General features: G+C 45.1%; 1 protein-coding gene across 3 annotated transcripts in view; it reads left to right on the top strand.

Annotated features, from left to right (window-relative positions):
- LOC106572983 (V-type proton ATPase subunit S1) overlaps positions 1 to 20,643 on the top strand; it is a 38,559-nt gene that overhangs the window by 13,712 nt on the left and 4,204 nt on the right. The window contains exons 2-6 of one of the 3 annotated variants that reach the window (XM_045696583.1): positions 924 to 1,050; positions 2,301 to 2,569; positions 12,922 to 12,962; positions 13,091 to 13,176; positions 19,598 to 19,774. In XM_045696583.1, coding sequence (XP_045552539.1) covers positions 924 to 1,050; positions 2,301 to 2,569; positions 12,922 to 12,962; positions 13,091 to 13,176; positions 19,598 to 19,774 — 700 coding nt within the window. The other 2 variants (XM_045696584.1, XM_045696585.1) reach the window with 2 other exon arrangements.

Below are 20,643 nucleotides of genomic sequence, written 5' to 3'. Positions count from 1 at the left end.
ATACTTCATTCTGTATTTCATTTTCAATAAATTTGCTAAAGATTCTAAAACCATGTTTTCACGTTTTCATTCTGGGGTATGGTGTGTGTGTGTAGATGGGTGAGAATTTGGATTTATTTAATCCATTTTGAATTCCCGCTGTAACAACAAAATGTGGAACACGTCAAGAGGGTATTTATTTTTTCTGAAGGCACAGTATTTTCACAACGCTTGCAGCGCTGTCTAATGGGATAATGAATTGTAGCGAACTGAGCAGAGAAGGGACTGGTCATTCATGGTCTCCTCTCTGCCCAGATACTGGTTCAGGCTAAAACATAGAGACGCTTCTTTAAAGAAATTCTACATACAGTGGGGGGGGAGTATTTGATCGCCTGCTGATTTTGTACGTTTGCCCACTTGCATAAGTATTTGACCCCTTCATTTCTATTTCCCTCATTAAAATGCAAATCATTTAATAGCATTTTTCTGGATTTTGTTGTTATTCTGTCTCTCACTGTTCAAATAAACCTACTATTAAAATTATAGACTGATCATATCTTTGTAAGTGGGCAAACGTACAAAATCAGCAGGGGATCAAATACTTTTTTCCCCTCACTGTAGGTTCTTGTTGGCCATGTTCAGCTGGGGGGAGATTAAGAGGAGTTTGGACCAGCATCCCATTGACAGGCCGAGTAGCCAAGACACAAACTACCCTTGATTGTGTAACCCAAACCAATAGGGCTGCTTTTTACTGTAACCAATTGTGTATCTGGGAGTGTTGGAGGCAGAAGCCAAGTTTCCATTCTAACCAATTTGACAAAGTTGTATTCTATTTGGAAATTCAGCATTGGTTTGCTGGTCAAGACATGTCCTCTTAGTGTTTTCAGTTGAAGTCCCTGTTGCACTCTGTTTGGTAACGTTTGGTCCCTCCTGAACGACGTCAGGTCTGGTCTGCTGTCTCAGGCTGTTCCCGCTGCTGGTCACATAGTGGGTGTCACTCAGCTGAACTCATACCTGGAGACCGCCCTGGGGTCATCCCCACGCAACGTCCTGCTCTTCCTGCAGGACAAGGTAATACACACACACACCATCACACCTCCTCCTCCATGCTTCAGCTGAACTCATACCTGGAGACCGCCCTGGGGTCGTCCCCACGCAACGTCCTGCTCTTCCTGCAGGACAAGGTGATACACACCTACCTCAGTAACCCGTATACCACACAAACCTACCTTAGTAACCCGTATACCACTCAAACCTACCTTTAGTAACCCGTATACCACTCAAACCTACCTTTAGTAACCCGTATACCACCCAAACCTACCTTAGTAACCCGTATACCACCCAAACCTACCTCAGTAACCCGTATACCACTCAAACCTACCTTAGTAACCCGTATACCACTCAAACCTACCTCAGTAACCCGTATACCACTCAAACCTACCTTAGTAACCCGTATACCACTCAAACCTACCTTAGTAACCCGTATACCACATACCACCCAAACCTACCTTAGTAACCCGTATACCACTCACCACTCAAACCTACCTTAGTAACCCGTATACCACTCAAACCTACCTTAGTAACCCGTATACCAATCAAACCTACCTTAGTAACCCGTATACCACTCAAACCTACCTTAGTAACCCGTATACCACGCACCACCCAAACCTACCTTAGTAACCCGTATACCAGGCACCACTCAAACCTACCTTAGTAACCCGTATACCACGCACCACAAACCTACCTTAGTAACCCGTATACCAGGCACCACTCAAACCTACCTTAGTAACCCGTATACCACTCAAATCTACCTTAGTAACCCGTATACCACTCAAATCTACCTTAGTGACCCGTATACCACCCAAATCTACCTTAGTAACCCGTATACCACTCACCACCCAAACCTACCTTAGTAACCCGTATACCAGGCACCACCCAAACCTACCTTAGTAACCCGTATACCACTCACCACTCAAACCTACCTTAGTAACCCGTATACCAGGCACCACCCAAACCTACCTTAGTAACCCGTATACCCCCACTCAAACCTACCTCAGTAACCCGTATACCACGCACCACCCAAACCTACCTCAGTAACCCGTATACCACGCACCACCCAAACCTACCTCAGTAACCCGTATACCACTCAAACCTACCTCAGTAACCCGTATACCACTCAAACCTACCTCAGTAACCCGTATACCACTCAAACCTACCTCAGTAACCCGTATACCACTCACACCTACCTTAGTAACCCGTATACCACTCACACCTACCTTAGTAACCCGTATGTTAGTTGTCTCACTGTCTCCTCCCTCTAGATGAGTATTGAGGACTTCACCATGTACGGAGGGGCGTTTGGCAACAAGCAGGACAGTGCCTTCCCTAACCTAGAGGGGGCGCTCCTCTCCAGCCCTTCCTCATTGGTCCTGCCTACCGTGGCCTGGCCAGCATCCAATGCTGTGATTGGTCAACTCCAGGACCAATTAGACACCTCTCCTCTCTACTTGGACCCAGAGATGCTCAGCCAGCTACGACTCAATGCTTCTACACCCGCCCTGCTGGTCTTCAGACTACCCTACAGCACCGGGTACGGTTCTGTTTGTCCCTCTGGTTCTGTTTGGTTCTGTTTATCCCTCTGGTTCTGTCTGGTTCTGTTTGTCCCTCTGGTTCTGTTTGTCCCTCTGGTTCTGTTTGTCCCTCTGGTTCTGTTTATCCCTCTGGTTCTGTTTATCTCTCTGGTTCTGTTTATCCCTCTGGTTCTGTTTGGTTCTGTTTATCTCTCTGGTTCTGTTTATCCCTCTGGTTCTGTTTATCTCTCTGGTTCTGTTTATCTCTCTGGTTCTGTTTATCCCTCTGGTTCTGTTTATCCCTCTGGTTCTGTTTGGTTCTGTTTATCTCTCTGGTTCTGTTTATCTCTCTGGTTCTGTTTATCCCTCTGGTTCTGTTTATCCCTCTGGTTCTGTTTGGTTCTGTTTATCCCTCTGGTTCTGTCTGGTTCTGTTTATCCCTCTGGTTCTGTTTGTCCCTCTGGTTCTGTCTGGTTCTGTTTATCTCTCTGGTTCTGTTTGGTTCTGTTTATCTCTCTGGTTCTGTTTATCCCTCTGGTTCTGTTTATCTCTTTGGTTCTGTTTATCCCTCTGGTTCTCTCTGGTTCTGTTTGTCCCTCTGGTTCTGTTTATCCCTCTGGTTCTGTTTGTCCCTCTGGTTCTGTTTGTCCCTCTGGTTCTGTTTATCCCTCTGGTTCTGTCTGGTTCTGTTTATCCCTCTGGTTCTGTTTGTCCCTCTGGTTCTGTCTGGTTCTGTTTATCTCTCTGGTTCTGTTTATCTCTCTGGTTCTGTTTATCTCTCTGGTTCTGTTTATCCCTCTGGTTCTGTCTGGTTCTGTTTATCTCTCTGGTTCTGTTTATCTCTCTGGTTCTGTTTATCCCTCTGGTTCTGTTTATCCCTCTGGTTCTGTTTATCTCTCTGGTTCTGTTTATCTCTCTGGTTCTGTTTATCTCTCTGGTTCTGTTTGTCCCTCTGGTTCTGTTTATCCCTCTGGTTCTGTTTATCCCTCTGGTTCTGTTTATCCCTCTGGTTCTGTCTGGTTCTGTTTGTCCCTCTGGTTCTGTTTATCCCTCTGGTTCTGTTTGTCCCTCTGGTTCTGTTTGTCCCTCTGGTTCTGTTTATCCCTCTGGTTCTGTCTGGTTCTGTTTATCCCTCTGGTTCTGTTTATCCCTCTGGTTCTGTCTGGTTCTGTTTATCCCTCTGGTTCTGTTTATCTCTCTGGTTCTGTTTATCTCTCTGGTTCTGTTTATCCCTCTGGTTCTGTCTGGTTCTGTTTATCTCTCTGGTTCTGTTTATCTCTCTGGTTCTGTTTATCCCTCTGGTTCTGTTTATCCCTCTGGTTCTGTTTATCTCTCTGGTTCTGTTTATCTCTCTGGTTCTGTTTATCTCTCTGGTTCTGTTTGTCCCTCTGGTTCTGTTTATCCCTCTGGTTCTGTTTATCCCTCTGGTTCTGTCTGGTTCTGTTTATCTCTCTGGTTCTGTTTATCCCTCTGGTTCTGTTTATCCCTCTGGTTCTGTTTATCTTTCTGGTTCTGTTTGGTTCTGTTTATCTCTCTGGTTCTGTTTATCCCTCTGGTTCTGTCTGGTTCTGTTTATCCCTCTGGTTCTGTTTATCCCTCTGGTTCTGTTTATCTCTCTGGTTCTGTCTGGTTCTGTTTATCCCTCTGGTTCTGTCTGGTTCTGTTTATCCCTCTGGTTCTGTTTATCTTTCTGGTTCTGTTTATCCCTCTGGTTCTGTCTGGTTCTGTTTATCCCTCTGGTTCTGTCTGGTTCTGTTTATCCCTCTGGTTCTGTCTGGTTCTGTTTATCCCTCTGGTTCTGTTTATCCCTCTGGTTCTGTCTGGTTCTGTTTATCCCTCTGGTTCTGTCTGGTTCTGTTTATCCCTCTGGTTCTGTTTATCTCTCTGGTTCTGTTTATCCCTCTGGTTCTGTTTATCTCTCTGGTTCTGTTTATCTTTCTGGTTCTGTTTATCCCTCTGGTTCTGTTTATCTCTCTGGTTCTGTTTATCTCTCTGGTTCTGTTTATCTCTCTGGTTCTGTTTATCCCTCTGGTTCTGTTTATCTCTCTGGTTCTGTTTATCTCTCTGGTTCTGTTTATCCCTCTGGTTCTGTTTATCTTTCTGGTTCTGTTTATCCCTCTGGTTCTGTTTATCTCTCTGGTTCTGTTTATCCCTCTGGTTCTGTTTATCTTTCTGGTTCTGTTTATCCCTCTGGTTCTGTCTGGTTCTGTTTATCCCTCTGGTTCTGTCTGGTTCTGTTTATCCCTCTGGTTCTGTCTGGTTCTGTTTATCCCTCTGGTTCTGTTTATCCCTCTGGTTCTGTCTGGTTCTGTTTATCTCTCTGGTTCTGTTTCATGGTTTACAGTGTTTCCCCTAGTATTTATTTTCAGCAGCGGTGGCAAAGACAGTATTTTGATGTTTTAAAGTAATTGCCAAGTGAAATATAACCTGTAATTATGTATAATATGAGTGGGCAATTAAGTTAAAGTGAAACAGGTTAAATCCTCCTGAGGAGTATTACATCCTCTGAGGTGTGGTTTTTGATGTCTTATCTTCAATTTATTCTTTGGCCACAAATACAACAGATACTACGTTTTCCTTTCAAACATTTTTGTTTAGTGGATTTGCCGCAGAGCTCACACCTGAATCACACCTGAATCAAATCACACCTGAATCAAATCACATTTTGTCACATGCTTCATAAACAACATGAAAGCAACAGGTCTAGACTAACAATGTATCGAGAGAAAACGGGTCTAGATTAACAGTGAAGTGCTTGGTAAACAACAGGTCTAGACTAACAGGTAAATGCTTGGTAAACAACAGGTCTAGACTAACAGGTAAATGCTTGGTAAACAACAGGTGTAGATTAACAGTGAAATGCTTGGTAAACAACAGGTGTAGATTAACAGTGAAATGCTTGGTAAACAACAGGTGTAGATTAACTTCTCTGGGCTACGTGGGACGCTACCGTCCCACCCACGGTACACACTATTCAACAGCCAGTGAAAAATCAGAGCGCCAAATTCAAAAAACAACAATGTCATAATTCATATTTCTCAAACATAGAACTATTTTACACCATTTTAAAGATAAACATCTCCTTAATCCAACCACATTGTCCGATTTTCAAAAAGGCTTTACGGCGAAAGCATAAAGTTAGATTATGTTAGGACAGTGCATAGACAAATAATTACACACAGCCATTTTCAATGCAAGGACAGGTGTCACCAAAAGCAGAAAAGCAGCTAAAATGATGCACTAACCTTTGACAATCTTCATCAGATGACACTCCTAGGACATTATGTTAGACAATACATGCATTTTTTTGTTCTATCAAGTTCATATTTATATCCAAAAAAAACATTTTACATTGGAGTCATCTAAAATCATAAATAGCATTAGAAATATTCACTTACCTTTTAAAAATCTTCATCAGAAGGCACTTCCAGGAATCCCAGGTCCACAATAAATGTTTTGTTCGATAAAGTTCATAATGAATGTCCAAATATCTCCATGTTGTTTGCGTGTTCAGTAAGCTACTCAAAATGTAGGAAGCGCCCAGAAAATGTCACGACGAAAAGTCAAAAAAAGTTATATTTACGTTCGTTCAAACATGTCAAACGTTGTATAGCATCAATCTTTAGGGTCTTTTTAACTTCAAACTTCAATAATATTCCAACCGGACGATTGCACTGTCTTGAAAAACGTTTTGGAACACAGCTACCTCCTCACGTGAACGCGCACAATGAACTCGTGATTTTCTGAGTCACCAACTTCCCAGCCTTCTTGTTCTCTCTCTGTTCACTGCAAAAGGCTGAAACAAGGTTCTGAAGTCTGTTGACATCTAGTGGAAGCCTTAGGAAGTGCAAAATTAACCCTAAGTCACTGTGTGTTAGAAAGGCAATGACTTGAAAAGACTACAGGCATCAGATTTCCATTTCCCGGGTTGGATTTTCTCAGGTTTTTGCCTGCCATATGAGTTCTGTTATACTCACAGACATATGCAAATATTTGACTCTGGGCCCGAGTATTAGGCCGTTTACTCTGGGCACGCTTTTCATCCAAAAGTGAAAATACTGCCCCCTATACCCCAGCTGTCCCTTCCCAACAATGCAGAGGAAGAAAGATCAATAATATCAAAATAACTAGAGAAGTACATTTCCTGAAGAAAATGTGGTGTGCTTGTTTTAATGGTTAATTAAGTTATAGTGGTGGTGACTGGTTATAGTAGTGGTGGTGGTGTCTGGTTAGTTATAGTAGTAGTGGTGGTGACTGGTTATAGTAGTGGTGGTGACTGGTTATAGTAGTGGTGGTGGTGTCTGGTTAGTTATAGTAGTAGTGGTGGTGACTGGTTATAGTAGTGGTGGTGGTGTCTGGTTAGTTATAGTAGTGGTGGTGACTGGTTATAGTAGTGGTGGTGTCTGGTTAGTTATAGTAGTGGTGGTGTCTGGTTAGTTATAGTAGTGGTGGTGGTGACTGGTTATAGTAGTGGTGGTGGTGTCTGGTTAGTTATAGTAGTGGTGGTGGTGTCTGGTTAGTTATAGTAGTAGTGGTGACTGGTTATAGTAGTGGTGACTGGTTATAGTAGTGGTGACTGGTTATAGTAGTGGTGGTGGTGACTGGTTATAGTAGTGGTGGTGGTGACTGGTTATAGTAGTGGTGGTGGTGACTGGTTATAGTAGTGGTGGTGGTGACTGGTTATAGTAGTGGTGGTGGTGTCTGGTTAGTTATAGTAGTGGTGGTGGTGTCTGGTTAGTTATAGTAGTGGTGGTGGTGACTGGTTATAGTAGTAGTGGTGGTGACTGGTTATAGTAGTGGTGGTGGTGTCTGGTTAGTTATAGTAGTGGTGGTGGTGACTGGTTATAGTAGTGGTGGTGGTGTCTGGTTAGTTATAGTAGTAGTGTTGGTGGTGTCTGGTTAGTTATAGTAGTGGTGATGGTGGTGACTGGTTAGTTATAGTAGTGGTGATGGTGGTGACTGGTTATAGTTATAGTAGTGATGGTGGTGACTGGTTAGTTATAGTAGTGGTGGTGGTGACTGGTTATAGTTATAGTAGTGATGGTGGTGTCTGGTTAGTTATAGTAGTGGTGGTGGTGACTGGTTATAGTTATAGTAGTGGTGGTGGTGTCTGGTTAGTTATAGTAGTAGTGTTGGTGGTGTCTGGTTAGTTATAGTAGTGGTGGTGGTGACTGGTTATAGTAGTGATGGTGGTGTCTGGTTAGTTATAGTAGTAGTGTTGGTGGTGTCTGGTTAGTTATAGTAGTGGTGGTGGTGTCTGGTTAGTTATAGTAGTGGTGGTGGTGACTGGTTATAGTAGTGGTGGTGGTGACTGGTTATAGTAGTGGTGGTGGTGTCTGGTTAGTTATAGTAGTAGTGTTGGTGGTGTCTGGTTAGTTATAGTAGTGGTGGTGGTGACTGGTTATAGTAGTGATGGTGGTGTCTGGTTAGTTATAGTAGTGGTGGTGGTGACTGGTTATAGTAGTGGTGGTGGTGACTGGTTATAGTTATAGTAGTGATGGTGGTGTCTGGTTAGTTATAGTAGTAGTGGTGGTGACTGGTTATAGTAGTAGTGGTGGTGACTGGGTTATAGTAGTGGTGGTGGTGTCTGGTTAGTTATAGTAGTGGTGGTGGTGTTTGGTTAGTTATAGTAGTGGTGGTGGTGACTGGTTATAGTTATAGTAGTGATGGTGGTGTCTGGTTAGTTATAGTAGTAGTGTTGGTGGTGTCTGGTTATAGTAGTGGTGGTGGTGACTGGTTGTAGTTATAGTAGTGATGGTGGTGTCTGGTTAGTTATAGTAGTAGTGTTGGTGGTGTCTGGTTAGTTATAGTAGTGGTGGTGGTGTCTGGTTAGTTATAGTAGTGGTGGTGGTGACTGGTTATAGTAGTGGTGGTGGTGACTGGTTATAGTTATAGTAGTGGTGGTGGTGTCTGGTTAGTTATAGTAGTAGTGTTGGTGGTGTCTGGTTAGTTATAGTAGTGGTGGTGGTGACTGGTTATAGTAGTGATGGTGGTGTCTGGTTAGTTATAGTAGTGGTGGTGGTGACTGGTTAGTTATAGTAGTGGTGGTGGTGACTGGTTATAGTAGTGGTGGTGGTGACTGGTTGTAGTTATAGTAGTGATGGTGGTGACTGGTTAGTTATAGTAGTGGTGGTGGTGACTGGTTAGTTATAGTAGTAGTGGTGGTGGTGTCTGGTTAGTTATAGTAGTGGTGGTGGTGACTGGTTATAGTAGTGGTGGTGGTGACTGGTTATAGTAGTGATGGTGGTGTCTGGTTAGTTATAGTAGTGGTGGTGGTGGTGACTGGTTATAGTTATAGTAGTGATGGTGGTGTCTGGTTAGTTATAGTAGTAGTGGTGGTGACTGGGTTATAGTAGTGGTGGTGGTGACTGGTTAGTTATAGTAGTGGTGGTGGTGACTGGTTAGTTATAGTAGTGGTGGTGGTGACTGGGTTATAGTAGTGGTGGTGGTGTCTGGTTAGTTATAGTAGTGGTGGTGGTGACTGGTTATAGTAGTAGTGGTGGTGGTGACTGGTTAGTTATAGTAGTGGTGGTGGTGACTGGTTATAGTAGTGGTGGTGACTGGTTATAGTTATAGTAGTGATGGTGGTGTCTGGTTAGTTATAGTAGTAGTGGTGGTGACTGGTTATAGTAGTGGTGGTGGTGTCTGGTTAGTTATAGTAGTGGTGGTGGTGACTGGTTATAGTAGTGGTGGTGGTGTCTGGTTAGTTATAGTAGTGGTGGTGGTGACTGGTTATAGTAGTGGTGGTGGTGTCTGGTTAGTTATAGTAGTGGTGGTGGTGACTGGTTATAGTAGTGGTGGTGGTGTCTGGTTAGTTATAGTGGTGGTGACTGGTTATAGTAGTGGTGGTGGTGACTGTTGAAACTGGAGCAGCAGCACCACCAGGTGAACTGGGGACAGTAAGGAGTCATCATGCCAGGTAGTCCTGAGCGAGAGAGGGAAAGAGAGAATTTGAGAGAGCATACTTAAATTCACACAGGACACCGGATAAGACAGAAGAAATACTCCAGATATAACAGACTGACCCGAGCCCCCCGACACATAAACTACTGCAGCATTAATACTGGAGGCTGAGACAGGAGGGATCAGAAGACACTGTGGCCCCATCCGATGATACCCCCGGACAGGGCCAACCAGGCAGGATATAACCCCACCCACTTTGCCAAAGCACAGCCCCCACACCACTAGAGGGATATCTCCAACCACCAACTTACTACCCTGAGACAAGGCCGAGTATAGCCCACAAAGATCTCCCGCACGGCACGAATCCGAGGGGGGCGCCAACCCAGACAGGAAGACCACGTCAGTGACTCAACCCACTCAAGTGACGCACCCCTCCCATGGACGGCATGGAAGAACACCAGTAAGCCAATGACTCAGCCCCTGTAAAAGGGGTAGAGGCAGAGAATCCCAGTGAAGTAGACCTTACAGTGAAATGCTGAATACAACAGGTGTAGTAGACCTCACAGTGAAATGCTGAATACAACAGGTGTAGTAGACCTCACAGTGACATGCTGAATACAACAGGTGTAGTAGACCTTACAGTGAAATGCTGAATACAACAGGTGTAGTAGACCTCACAGTGAAATGCTGAATACAACAGGTGTAGTAGACCTCACAGTGAAATGCTGAATACAACAGGTGTAGTAGACCTCACAGTGAAATGCTGAATACAACAGGTGTAGACCTCACAGTGAAATGCTGAATACAACAGGTGTAGTAGACCTCACAGTGAAATGCTGAATACAACAGGTGTAGTAGACCTCACAGTGAAATGCTGAATACAACAGGTGTAGTAGACCTCACAGTGAAATGCTGAATACAACGGGTGTAGTAGACCTCACAGTGAAATGCTGAATACAACAGGTGTAGTAGACCTCACAGTGAAATGCTGAATACAACAGGTGTAGTAGACCTCACATTGAAATGCTGAATACAACAGGTGTAGTAGACCTCACAGTGAAATGCTGAATACAACAGGTGTAGTAGACCTCACAGTGAAATGCTGAATACAACAGGTGTAGTAGACCTCACAGTGAAATGCTGAATACAACAGGTGTAGTAGACCTCACAGTGAAATGCTTACTTACGATCCACTAACCGACTGCAGTTTAAAAAAAAACGAATGAGATAAAAGTAACAAGTAATTAAAGAGGAGCAGTAAAAAATAACAATCTATATATAAAAGGGGGTCCCGGTACAGAGTCAATGCGAATAGTCTGGGTAGCCATTTGACTAGAGTTTCAGGAGTCTTGTGTCTTGGGGGTAGAAGCTGTTTAGAAGCCTCTTGGACCTAGACTTGGCGCTCCGGTACCTCTTGTCATGCGGTAGTAGAGAGAACACTATATGACTAGGGTGGCTGTTGTCATTGACAATTTTTAGGGCCTTCCTCTGACACCGCCTGGTGTAGAGGTCCTGGATGGCAGGAAGCTTGGCCCCTGTGATGTACTGGGCTGTACGCACTACCCTCTGTAGTGCCTTGCGGTCGGAGGCCGAGTAGTTGCCATACCAGGCAGTGATGCAACCAGTCAGGATGCTCTCGATGGTGCAGCTGTAGAACTTTTTGAGGTTCTGAGGACCCATGCCAAATATTTTCAACCTCCTGAGGGTTTTGGCATTGTCATGCCCTCTTCACTGCTGTCTTGGTGTGTTTGGACCACGATAGATTGTTGGTGATGTGGACACCAACAAACTTTAAGCTCTCGACCGGCTCCACTTCAGCCCTGTCGATGTGAATGGGGGCGTGCTCAGCCTTCCGTTTCCTGTAGTCCATGATTAAATTCATTGAGGAAGAAGTTGTTGTCCTGGCGCCACACAGCCAGTCCCCTGACCTCCCTGTAGGCTGTCCTGTCGTTTATCAGGCCTACCACCTTCGTGTCTGCAAACTTAAGGATGGAGATAGTTGTACACGGTCATGTAGTCGTGGGTGATCAGGGAATACAGGAGGGGACAAAGCACGCACCCCTGAGGGTCTCCCGTCTTGATGATCAGCGTGGCAGATGTGTTGTTACCTACCCTTACCACCTGGGGGCGGCCCGTCAGGAAGTCCAGGATCCAGTTGCAGAGGGAGGTGCTCAGTCCCAGGGTCCTTAGCTTCTTGATGAGCAGCATTCTTATGTAGGTGTTCCATTTGTCCAAGTGTGAAAGTACGATAGAAAGGTGTGTTGGTGTCTGTGGACCTTAGTGATGTGGACATGCTCTTGACCCCAGTCCACTACAGCTCCTCTTGATGTGAATGGGGGGCGTTTCCTGTAGTCCACCCTCAGCTCCTTGTCTTGCTGAATGGGGGGAGTTTCCTGTAGTCCACCCTCAGCTCCTTGTCTTGCTGAATGGGGGGCGTTTCCTGTAGTCCACCCTCAGCTCCTTGTCTCGCTGAATGGGGAGCGTTTCTATTGGCAATAGAACCAGCTTTCTGATGATCACCTGACCCAGGTTTTATAATGGGCTGTTTTTGGATTGCGTCAGCCACAACAGTAACTGTGTGATGGTGGGGATGCGGAGTTGTTCAAAACAGCTCGTGTGTTTTTGCTCTAGCTCCTCAACGGCACAGCTAGGACAGCTAAAAACACCTTATTGTTGAACTCGAGTTATAAAAATGCATTGAAATGACTTGGGATGTGTTCACACTTTGGAGACGGGGTGTGGCCCCTCAAACCTGTGTTTTTTTGGTTTTTTTTCATGCAGTTACCCAACATTTTCCAGGAATATTCTTATGTTATCATATTACTGAATGTATAGTACAGTAAATGTCAAATGAACATAAAATCAGCAGTGTAAGGATTCAGTCTTGTTAGGTGAACTGTTGTCCTCAAATTGAGTCTAATCATTTCCCCATTTTCTCCAAACTGTTCCCTTTCTGTTGCTACCGTTGTTATGCATATCATTTATATATTTCAATGTAGCCCTATCCATATAGGCTAATTCTCACTAGTGTAAAGGGTTAAAGCAAATATTCTACACATTAAGGCCATTTAGTTATGGCTTTGTGCTGAGTGACTCAAACACAACTAAATCAATGGGAGCCCAATGCCATGATGTTTTGGGGATGTTAGATCCTCCCTGACGGTTGTAGTTTGGAATGGCGGCCATGATAAATGAATAAAGGGGAAATGTTTTTTTTTTTTTTTTTTTTTTTTTAAATATGGGTGTGGTCTGTCTGGTTGTGGGTGTGGTTTGTCTTTACATGGGTGTGGTCTATCTGCATGTGGGTGTGGTCTATCTGGTTGTGGGTGTGGTTTGTCTTTACATGGGTGTGGTCTGTCTGGTTGTGGGGTGTGGTTTGTCTTTACATGGGTGTGGTCTGTCTGGTTGTGGGGGTGGTTTGTCTTTACATGGGTGTGGTCTATCTGATTGTGGGTGTGGTTTCTAACAGGGCCGATCTGATGTCCGTTAAGGAGGTTCTCAGCGGGAATGGTGAGTGTTCTATATTGGTCTATAGTTCTACTGTACGGTGGCTCTGCTGGGACAAACATCACCTGCATTCACTGTGTTCCTTATAACAGCATGATACAGATTGCTGAATACTAACTTTGTGTGTGTAGATGAGGTGATTGGACAGGTGATGAGCATTATGAAGAGCCAGTCTGTCCCCTACACTGCCGTCTACACTGCAGTGAGACCCTCAAGGGTAAGTGTGTTTACGTGCGTGTTAGCGTTGGGACTATACCAGTATCGCCATACTCCTTAGTATCGTGGTGGGGGGGGAAACAAAGCTGATTTAACTTGTTTATAAAAACAGCCCTAATTTTAGAAACAAACAACATTGTTGTCCTCAAGTCACATTTTGATTTCTACTGAAATACAACATAAACACAACATGTGAAGTGTTGGTTCCATGTTTCATGAGTTGAAATATTTACATTTACATTGACATTTTAGTCATTTAGCAGACGCTCTTATCCAGAGCGACTTACAGTAGTGAATGTATACATTTCATACAATTTCATAAATTTTTTTTTCCTGTGCTGGCCCCCCGTGGGAATCGAACCCACAACCCTGGCGTTGCAAACACCATGCTCTACCAACTGAGCTACAGGGAAGGCTATATTATAAATATTAAAGATCCTAAACATGTTCCAGATGCACAAACAGCTTTTCTCTCTAATGTTGATTAGTTTATATCCCTGTTAGTGAGCATTTCTCCTTGGTCAAGAGAGTTCATCCACCTGACACGTGTGGCATATCATGAAGCTGATTAAACGGAATGATCGTTACACAGGTGCACCTTGTGCTGCGGCACTAGGGCTGTTACGGTGATCGTATTATCGCCACACTGGCGGTCACGAGTTAGGATGGCAGTCAAATTTCACGTGAACATTTAGTCACGGGAATTAGGCTTCTCCAAGCTCTGATGCTGCTGATGGTCATTACTAGCCATATTATGGCAACAACAGCTCAAATAAGCAAAGAGAAACAACAGTCCATCATTACTTTGACTGACCTTCATGTCTTAATCTGGAAAATGTCAAGAACTTGGAAAGTTTCTCCAAGTGCAGTCACCAAAACCATCAAGCGCTATGATGAAACTGGCTCTCATGAGGACCGCCACAGCAATGGAAGACCCAGAGTTACCTCTGCTGCAGAGGATAAGTTCATTAGAGTTACCAGCCTCAGAAATTGCAGCCCAAATAAATGCTTCACAGAGTTCAAGTAACAGACACATCTCAACATCAACTGTTCAGAGGAGACTGTGTGAATCAGGCCTTCATGGTCGAATTGCTGCAAAGAAACCACTAGTAAAGGACACCAATAAGAAGAAGAGACTTGCTTGGGCCAAGAAACATGAGCAATGGACATTAGACCGGTGGAAATCTGTCCTTTGGTCTGATGAGTCTGATGAATATTTAGATTTTTGGTTCCAACCGCCATGTCTTAGTGAGACGCAGAGTAGGTGAACGGATCTCTTCATGTGTGGTTCCCACCGTGAAGCATGGAGGAGGAGGTATGTTGATGCTTTGCTGGTGACACTGTCTGAGATGTATTTAGAATTCAAGGCACACTTAACCAGCATGGCTACCACAGCATTCTGCACCGATATCCCATCTGGTTTGGGCTTAGTGGGACTGTCATGACCCAAAACACACCTCCAGGCTGTGTAAGGCCTATTGACCAAGAAGGAGAGGGATGGCGTGCTACATCAGAAGACCTGGCCTCCACGATCACCCGACATCCCGTGTGTGTGTGCGTGCGTGCGTGCGTGCGTGCGTGCGTGCGTGCGTGTGTGTGTGTGTGTGTGTGTGTAAACCCAAACGTGCTTCTGTCCGGCTTTAACATTAAAGGGGAATCAGGTGCTCCACTGATGGATTTGAAAATTCATCTCATTCCAAAATCATGGGCATTAATATGGAGTTGGTCCCCCCCCTTTGCTGCTATAACAGCCTCCACTCTTCTGGGAAGGCATTAATATGGAGTTGGTCCCCCCCCTTTGCTGCTATAACAGCCTCCACTCTTCTGGGAAGTCATTAATATGGAGTTGGTCCCCCCCTTTGCTGCTATAACAGCCTCCACTCTTCTGGGAAGGCATTAATATGGAGTTGGTCCCCCCCTTTGCTGCTATAACAGCCTCCACTCTTCTGGGAAGGCATTAATATGGAGTTGGTCCCCCTTTGCTGCTATAACAGCCTCCACTCTTCTGGGAAGGCATTAATATGGAGTTGGTCCCCCCCTTTGCTGCTATAACAGCCTCCACTCTTCAGGGAAGTCATTAATATGGAGTTGGTCCCCCCCTTTGCTGCTATAACAGCCTCCACTCTTCTGGGAAGGCATTAATATGGAGTTGGTCCCCCCTTTGCTGCTATAACAGCCTCCACTCTTCAGGGAAGTCATTAATATGGAGTTGGTCCCCCCTTTGCTGCTATAACAGCCTCCACTCTTCAGGGAAGGCATTAATATGGAGTTGGTCCCCCCTTTGCTGCTATAACAGCCTCCACTCTTCAGGGAAGGCATTAATATGGAGTTGGTCCCCCCCTTTGCTGCTATAACAGCCTCCACTCTTCAGGGAAGTCATTAATATGGAGTTGGTCCCCCCTTTGCTGCTATAACAGCCTCCACTCTTCTGGGAAGGCATTAATATGGAGTTGGTCCCCCCTTTGCTGCTATAACAGCCTCCACTCTTCAGGGAAGTCATTAATATGGAGTTGGTCCCCCCTTTGCTGCTATAACAGCCTCCACTCTTCTGGGAAGGCATTAATATGGAGTTGGTCCCCCCCCTTTGCTGCTATAACAGCCTCCACTCTTCTGGGAAGTCATTAATATGGAGTTGGTCCCCCCTTTGCTGCTATAACAGCCTCCACTCTTCAGGGAAGTCATTAATATGGAGTTGGTCCCCCCTTTGCTGCTATAACAGCCTCCACTCTTCTGGGAAGGCATTAATATGGAGTTGGTCCCCCTTTGCTGCTATAACAGCCTCCACTCTTCAGGGAAGTCATTAATATGGAGTTGGTCCCCCTTTGCTGCTATAACAGCCTCCACTCTTCAGGGAAGTCATTAATATGGAGTTGGTCCCCCCTTTGCTGCTATAACAGCCTCCACTCTTCAGGGAAGTCATTAATATGGAGTTGGTCCCCCCTTTGCTGCTATAACAGCCTCCACTCTTCTGGGAAGGCATTAATATGGAGTTGGTCCCCCCTTTGCTGCTATAACAGCCTCCACTCTTCAGGGAAGGCATTAATATGGAGTTGGTCCCCCCTTTGCTGCTATAACAGCCTCCACTCTCCTGGGAAGGCATTAATATGGAGTTGGTCCCCCCTTTGCTGCTATAACAGCCTCCACTCTCCTGGGAAGGCTTTCCACTAGATGTTGGTACATTGCTGCGGGGGACTTGCTTCCATTCAGCCACAAGAGCATTAGAGAGGTTGGGCACTGATGTTGGGCGATTAGGTCTGGCTCGCAGTCGGCGTTCCAATTCATCCCAAAGGTGTTCGATGGGGTTGAGGTCAGGACTCTGTGCAGGCCAGTCAAGTTCTTCCACTCCCATCTTGACAAACCATTTCCTTATGGACCTCGCTTTGCGCACAGGGGGCCATTGTCATGCTGAAACAGGAAAGGGCCTTCCCCAAACTGTTGCCACGAAGTTGGAAGCACAGAATCGTCTAGAAAGTCATTGTATGTTGTAGCGTTAAGATTTCCCTTCACTGGAACTAAGGGGCCTGAACCATGAAAAACAGCCCCAGACCTTTATTCCTCCTCCACCAAACTTTACAGTTGGCACTATTCATTGGGGCAGGTAGCGTTCTCCTGCATCCGCCAAACCCAGATTCGTACGTCGGACTGCCAGATGGTGAAGCGTGATTCATCACTCCAGAGAACGTGTTTCCACTGCTCCAGAGTCCAATGGCAGCGAGCTTTACACCACTCCAGCCGACGCCTGGTATTGCGCATGGTGATCTGAGACTTGTGTGCGGCTGCTCGGCCATGGAAACCCATTTCATGAAGCTCCCGACGAACAGTTCTTGTGCTGACGTTGCTTCCAGAGGCAGTTTGGAAACCGGTGGTCTCGTTCTGTCCCGTTCTGTGAGCTAATGAGGCCTTACCGCTTTGTGGATGAGCTGTTGTGGAAACTTTTAGGAACAACATTACAATAACAGCGCTTATAGTTGATTTGATGAACTGACTTGTTGGAAAGCTGGCATCCAATGACGGTGCCACGTTGAAAGTCACTGATCTCTTCAGTAAGGCCATTCTACTGCCAATGTTTGTCTATGGAGATCGCATGGCTGTGTGCTCGATTTTATACACCTGTCAGCAAAGGGTGTGGCTGAAATAGCTGAATCCACTCATTTGAAGGGGTGTCCACATACTTTTGTATACGTATGTACAGCGCATTCGGTAAGTTGTCAGACCCCTCCCTGTGGAAAAAGTGAATACTTTCCACTGGCACTTTATGTATGTGCCTCCCACCCTTTTCAGAAGGCTCTGATGAAGGCAGACTATGCACAAACATGAACCTGTTTGTATTGTCTGTGAACCGGATTCATGCACAAACATGAACCTGTTTGTATTGTCTGTGAACCGGATTCATGCACAAACATGAACCTGTTTGTATTGTCTGTGAACCGGATTCATGCACAAACATGAACCTGTTTGTATTGTCTGTGAACCGGATTCATGCACAAACATAAACCTGTTTGTATTGTCTGTGAACCGGATTCATGCACAAACATATTCCTGTTTGTATTGTCTGTGAACCGGATTCATGCACAAACATGAACCTGTTTGTATTGTCTGTGAACCGGATTCATGCACAAACATGAACCTGTTTGTATTGTCTGTGAACCGGATTCATGCACAAACATGAACCTGTTTGTATTGTCTGTGAACCGGATTCATGCACAAACATAAACCTGTTTGTATTGTCTGTGAACCGGATTCATGCACAAACATATTCCTGTTTGTATTGTCTGTGAACCGGATTCATGCACAAACATGAACCTGTTTGTATTGTCTGTGAACCGGATTCATGCACAAACATGAACCTGTTTGTATTGTCTGTGAACCGGATTCATGCACAAACATGAACCTGTTTGTATTGTCTGTGAACCGGATTCATGCACAAACATAAACCTGTTTGTATTGTCTGTGAACCGGATTCATGCACAAACATAAACCTGTTTGTATTGTCTGTGAACCGGATTCATGCACAAACATGAACCTGTTTGTATTGTCTGTGAACCGGATTCATGCACAAACATAAACCTGTTTGTATTGTCTGTGAACCGGATTCATGCACAAACATGAACCTGTTTGTATTGTCTGTGAACCGGATTCATGCACAAACATGAACCTGTTTGTATTGTCTGTGAACCGGATTCATGCACAAACATGAACCTGTTTGTATTGTCTGTGAACCGGATTCATGCACAAACATAAACCTGTTTGTATTGTCTGTGAACCGGATTCATGCACAAACATAAACCTGTTTGTATTGTCTGTGAACCGGATTCATGCACAAACATGAACCTGTTTGTATTGTCTGTGAACCGGATTCATGCACAAACATAAACCTGTTTGTATTGTCTGTGAACCGGATTCATGCACAAACATGAACCTGTTTGTATTGTCTGTGAACCGGATTCATGCACAAACATGAACCTGTTTGTATTGTCTGTGAACCGGATTCATGCACAAACATGAACCTGTTTGTATTGTCTGTGAACCGGATTCATGCACAAACATAAACCTGTTTGTATTGTCTGTGAACCGGATTCATGCACAAACATAAACCTGTTTGTATTGTCTGTGAACCGGATTCATGCACAAACATAAACCTGTTTGTATTGTCTGTGAACCGGATTCATGCACAAACATAAACCTGTTTGTATTGTCTGTGAACCGGATTCATGCACAAACATGAACCTGTTTGTATTGTCTGTGAACCGGATTCATGCACAAACATAAACCTGTTTGTATTGTCTGTGAACCGGATTCATGCACAAACATGAACCTGTTTGTATTGTCTGTGAACCGGATTCATGCACAAACATGAACCTGTTTGTATTGTCTGTGAACCGGATTCATGCACAAACATAAACCTGTTTGTATTGTCTGTGAACCGGATTCATGCACAAACATGAACCTGTTTGTATTGTCTGTGAACCGGATTCATGCACAAACATGAACCTGTTTGTATTGTCTGTGAACCGGATTCATGCACAAACATGAACCTGTTTGTATTGTCTGTGAACCGGATTCATGCACAAACATAAACCTGTTTGTATTGTCTGTGAACCGGATTCATGCACAAACATGAACCTGTTTGTATTGTCTGTGAACCGGATTCATGCACAAACATGAACCTGTTTGTATTGTCTGTGAACCGGATTCATGCACAAACATGAACCTGTTTGTATTGTCTGTGAACCGGATTCATGCACAAACATGAACCTGTTTGTATTGTCTGTGAACCGGATTCATGCACAAACATGAACCTGTTTGTATTGTCTGTGAACCGGATTCATGCACAAACATGAACCTGTTTGTATTGTCTTTGTTTTCCCGGATAGTCACCAGGTGCCATATCCTGTTACCCATCTTTCTCTCCTTCTCTCTAGCAGGTGTCCTCTATTTCTATGGATATGGAGGCTGGCGTAAGAGGAGGGCGCTCTCTGTTGCAGTACGGAGACAGAAAGAGGGAGAGGGAGAGACAGAGGGAAAAGGAAAGGGCAGAGAAGAAGGCCAACGACAGGGCATCAGAAAGGACAGGAGTCTACCCACCGGTGGAGTTTAAGGTTCACTCACTCACTCACTCTCTCTCACCCACACACTGCAGGTAAAGAGCCTCTTCAGTAGCATGGATAAATAAATACACTATGAAATAATACAACTGAGACTCAGTGATTTGGCGTTGCCACGAGCACCAGGATATTGTAAACAAGAGCGTTATAAGACATTGCACTTGCCCCAAAAATCTGCCCAAGTACATGGTACTCTTCGCCCTGCTGTAACGGGGTAACAGAGCAGTAGGTGGTACTCTTCGCCCTGCTGTAACGGGGTAACAGAGCAGTAGGTGGTACCCTTCGCCCTGCTGTAACGGGGTAACAGAGCAGTAGGTGGTACCCTTCGCCCTGCTGTAACGGGGTAACAGAGCAGTACGTGGTACTCTTCGCCCTGCTGTAACGGGGTAACAGAGCAGTAGGTGGTACCCTTCGCCCTGCTGTAACGGGGTAACAGAGCAGTAGGTGGTACCCTTCGCCCTGCTGTAACGGGGTAACAGAGCAGTAGGTGGTACTCTTCGCCCTGCTGTAACGGGGTAACAGAGCAGTAGGTGGTACCCTTCGCCCTGCTGTAACGGGGTAACAGAGCAGTAGGTGGTACCCTTCGCCCTGCTGTAACGGGGTAACAGAGCAGTAGGTGGTACCCTTCGCCCTGCTGTAACGGGGTAACAGAGCAGTAGGTGGTACCCTTCGCCCTGCTGTAACGGGGTAACAGAGCAGTAGGTGGTACTCTTCGCCCCTGCTGTAACGGGGTAACAGAGCAGTAGGTGGTACCCTTCGCCCTGCTGTAACGGGGTAACAGAGCAGTAGGTGGTACCCTTCGCCCTGCTGTAACGGGGTAACAGAGCAGTAGGTGGTACTCTTCGCCCTGCTGTAACGGGGTA

The sequence above is a fragment of the Salmo salar genome, chromosome ssa15 (genome assembly GCF_905237065.1).
Source record: "Salmo salar chromosome ssa15, Ssal_v3.1, whole genome shotgun sequence".
Classification (NCBI taxonomy): domain Eukaryota; kingdom Metazoa; phylum Chordata; class Actinopteri; order Salmoniformes; family Salmonidae; genus Salmo; species Salmo salar.
Note: the sequence above shows the minus strand (reverse complement) of the source record. Positions and strands in the feature narration are given on the sequence as shown.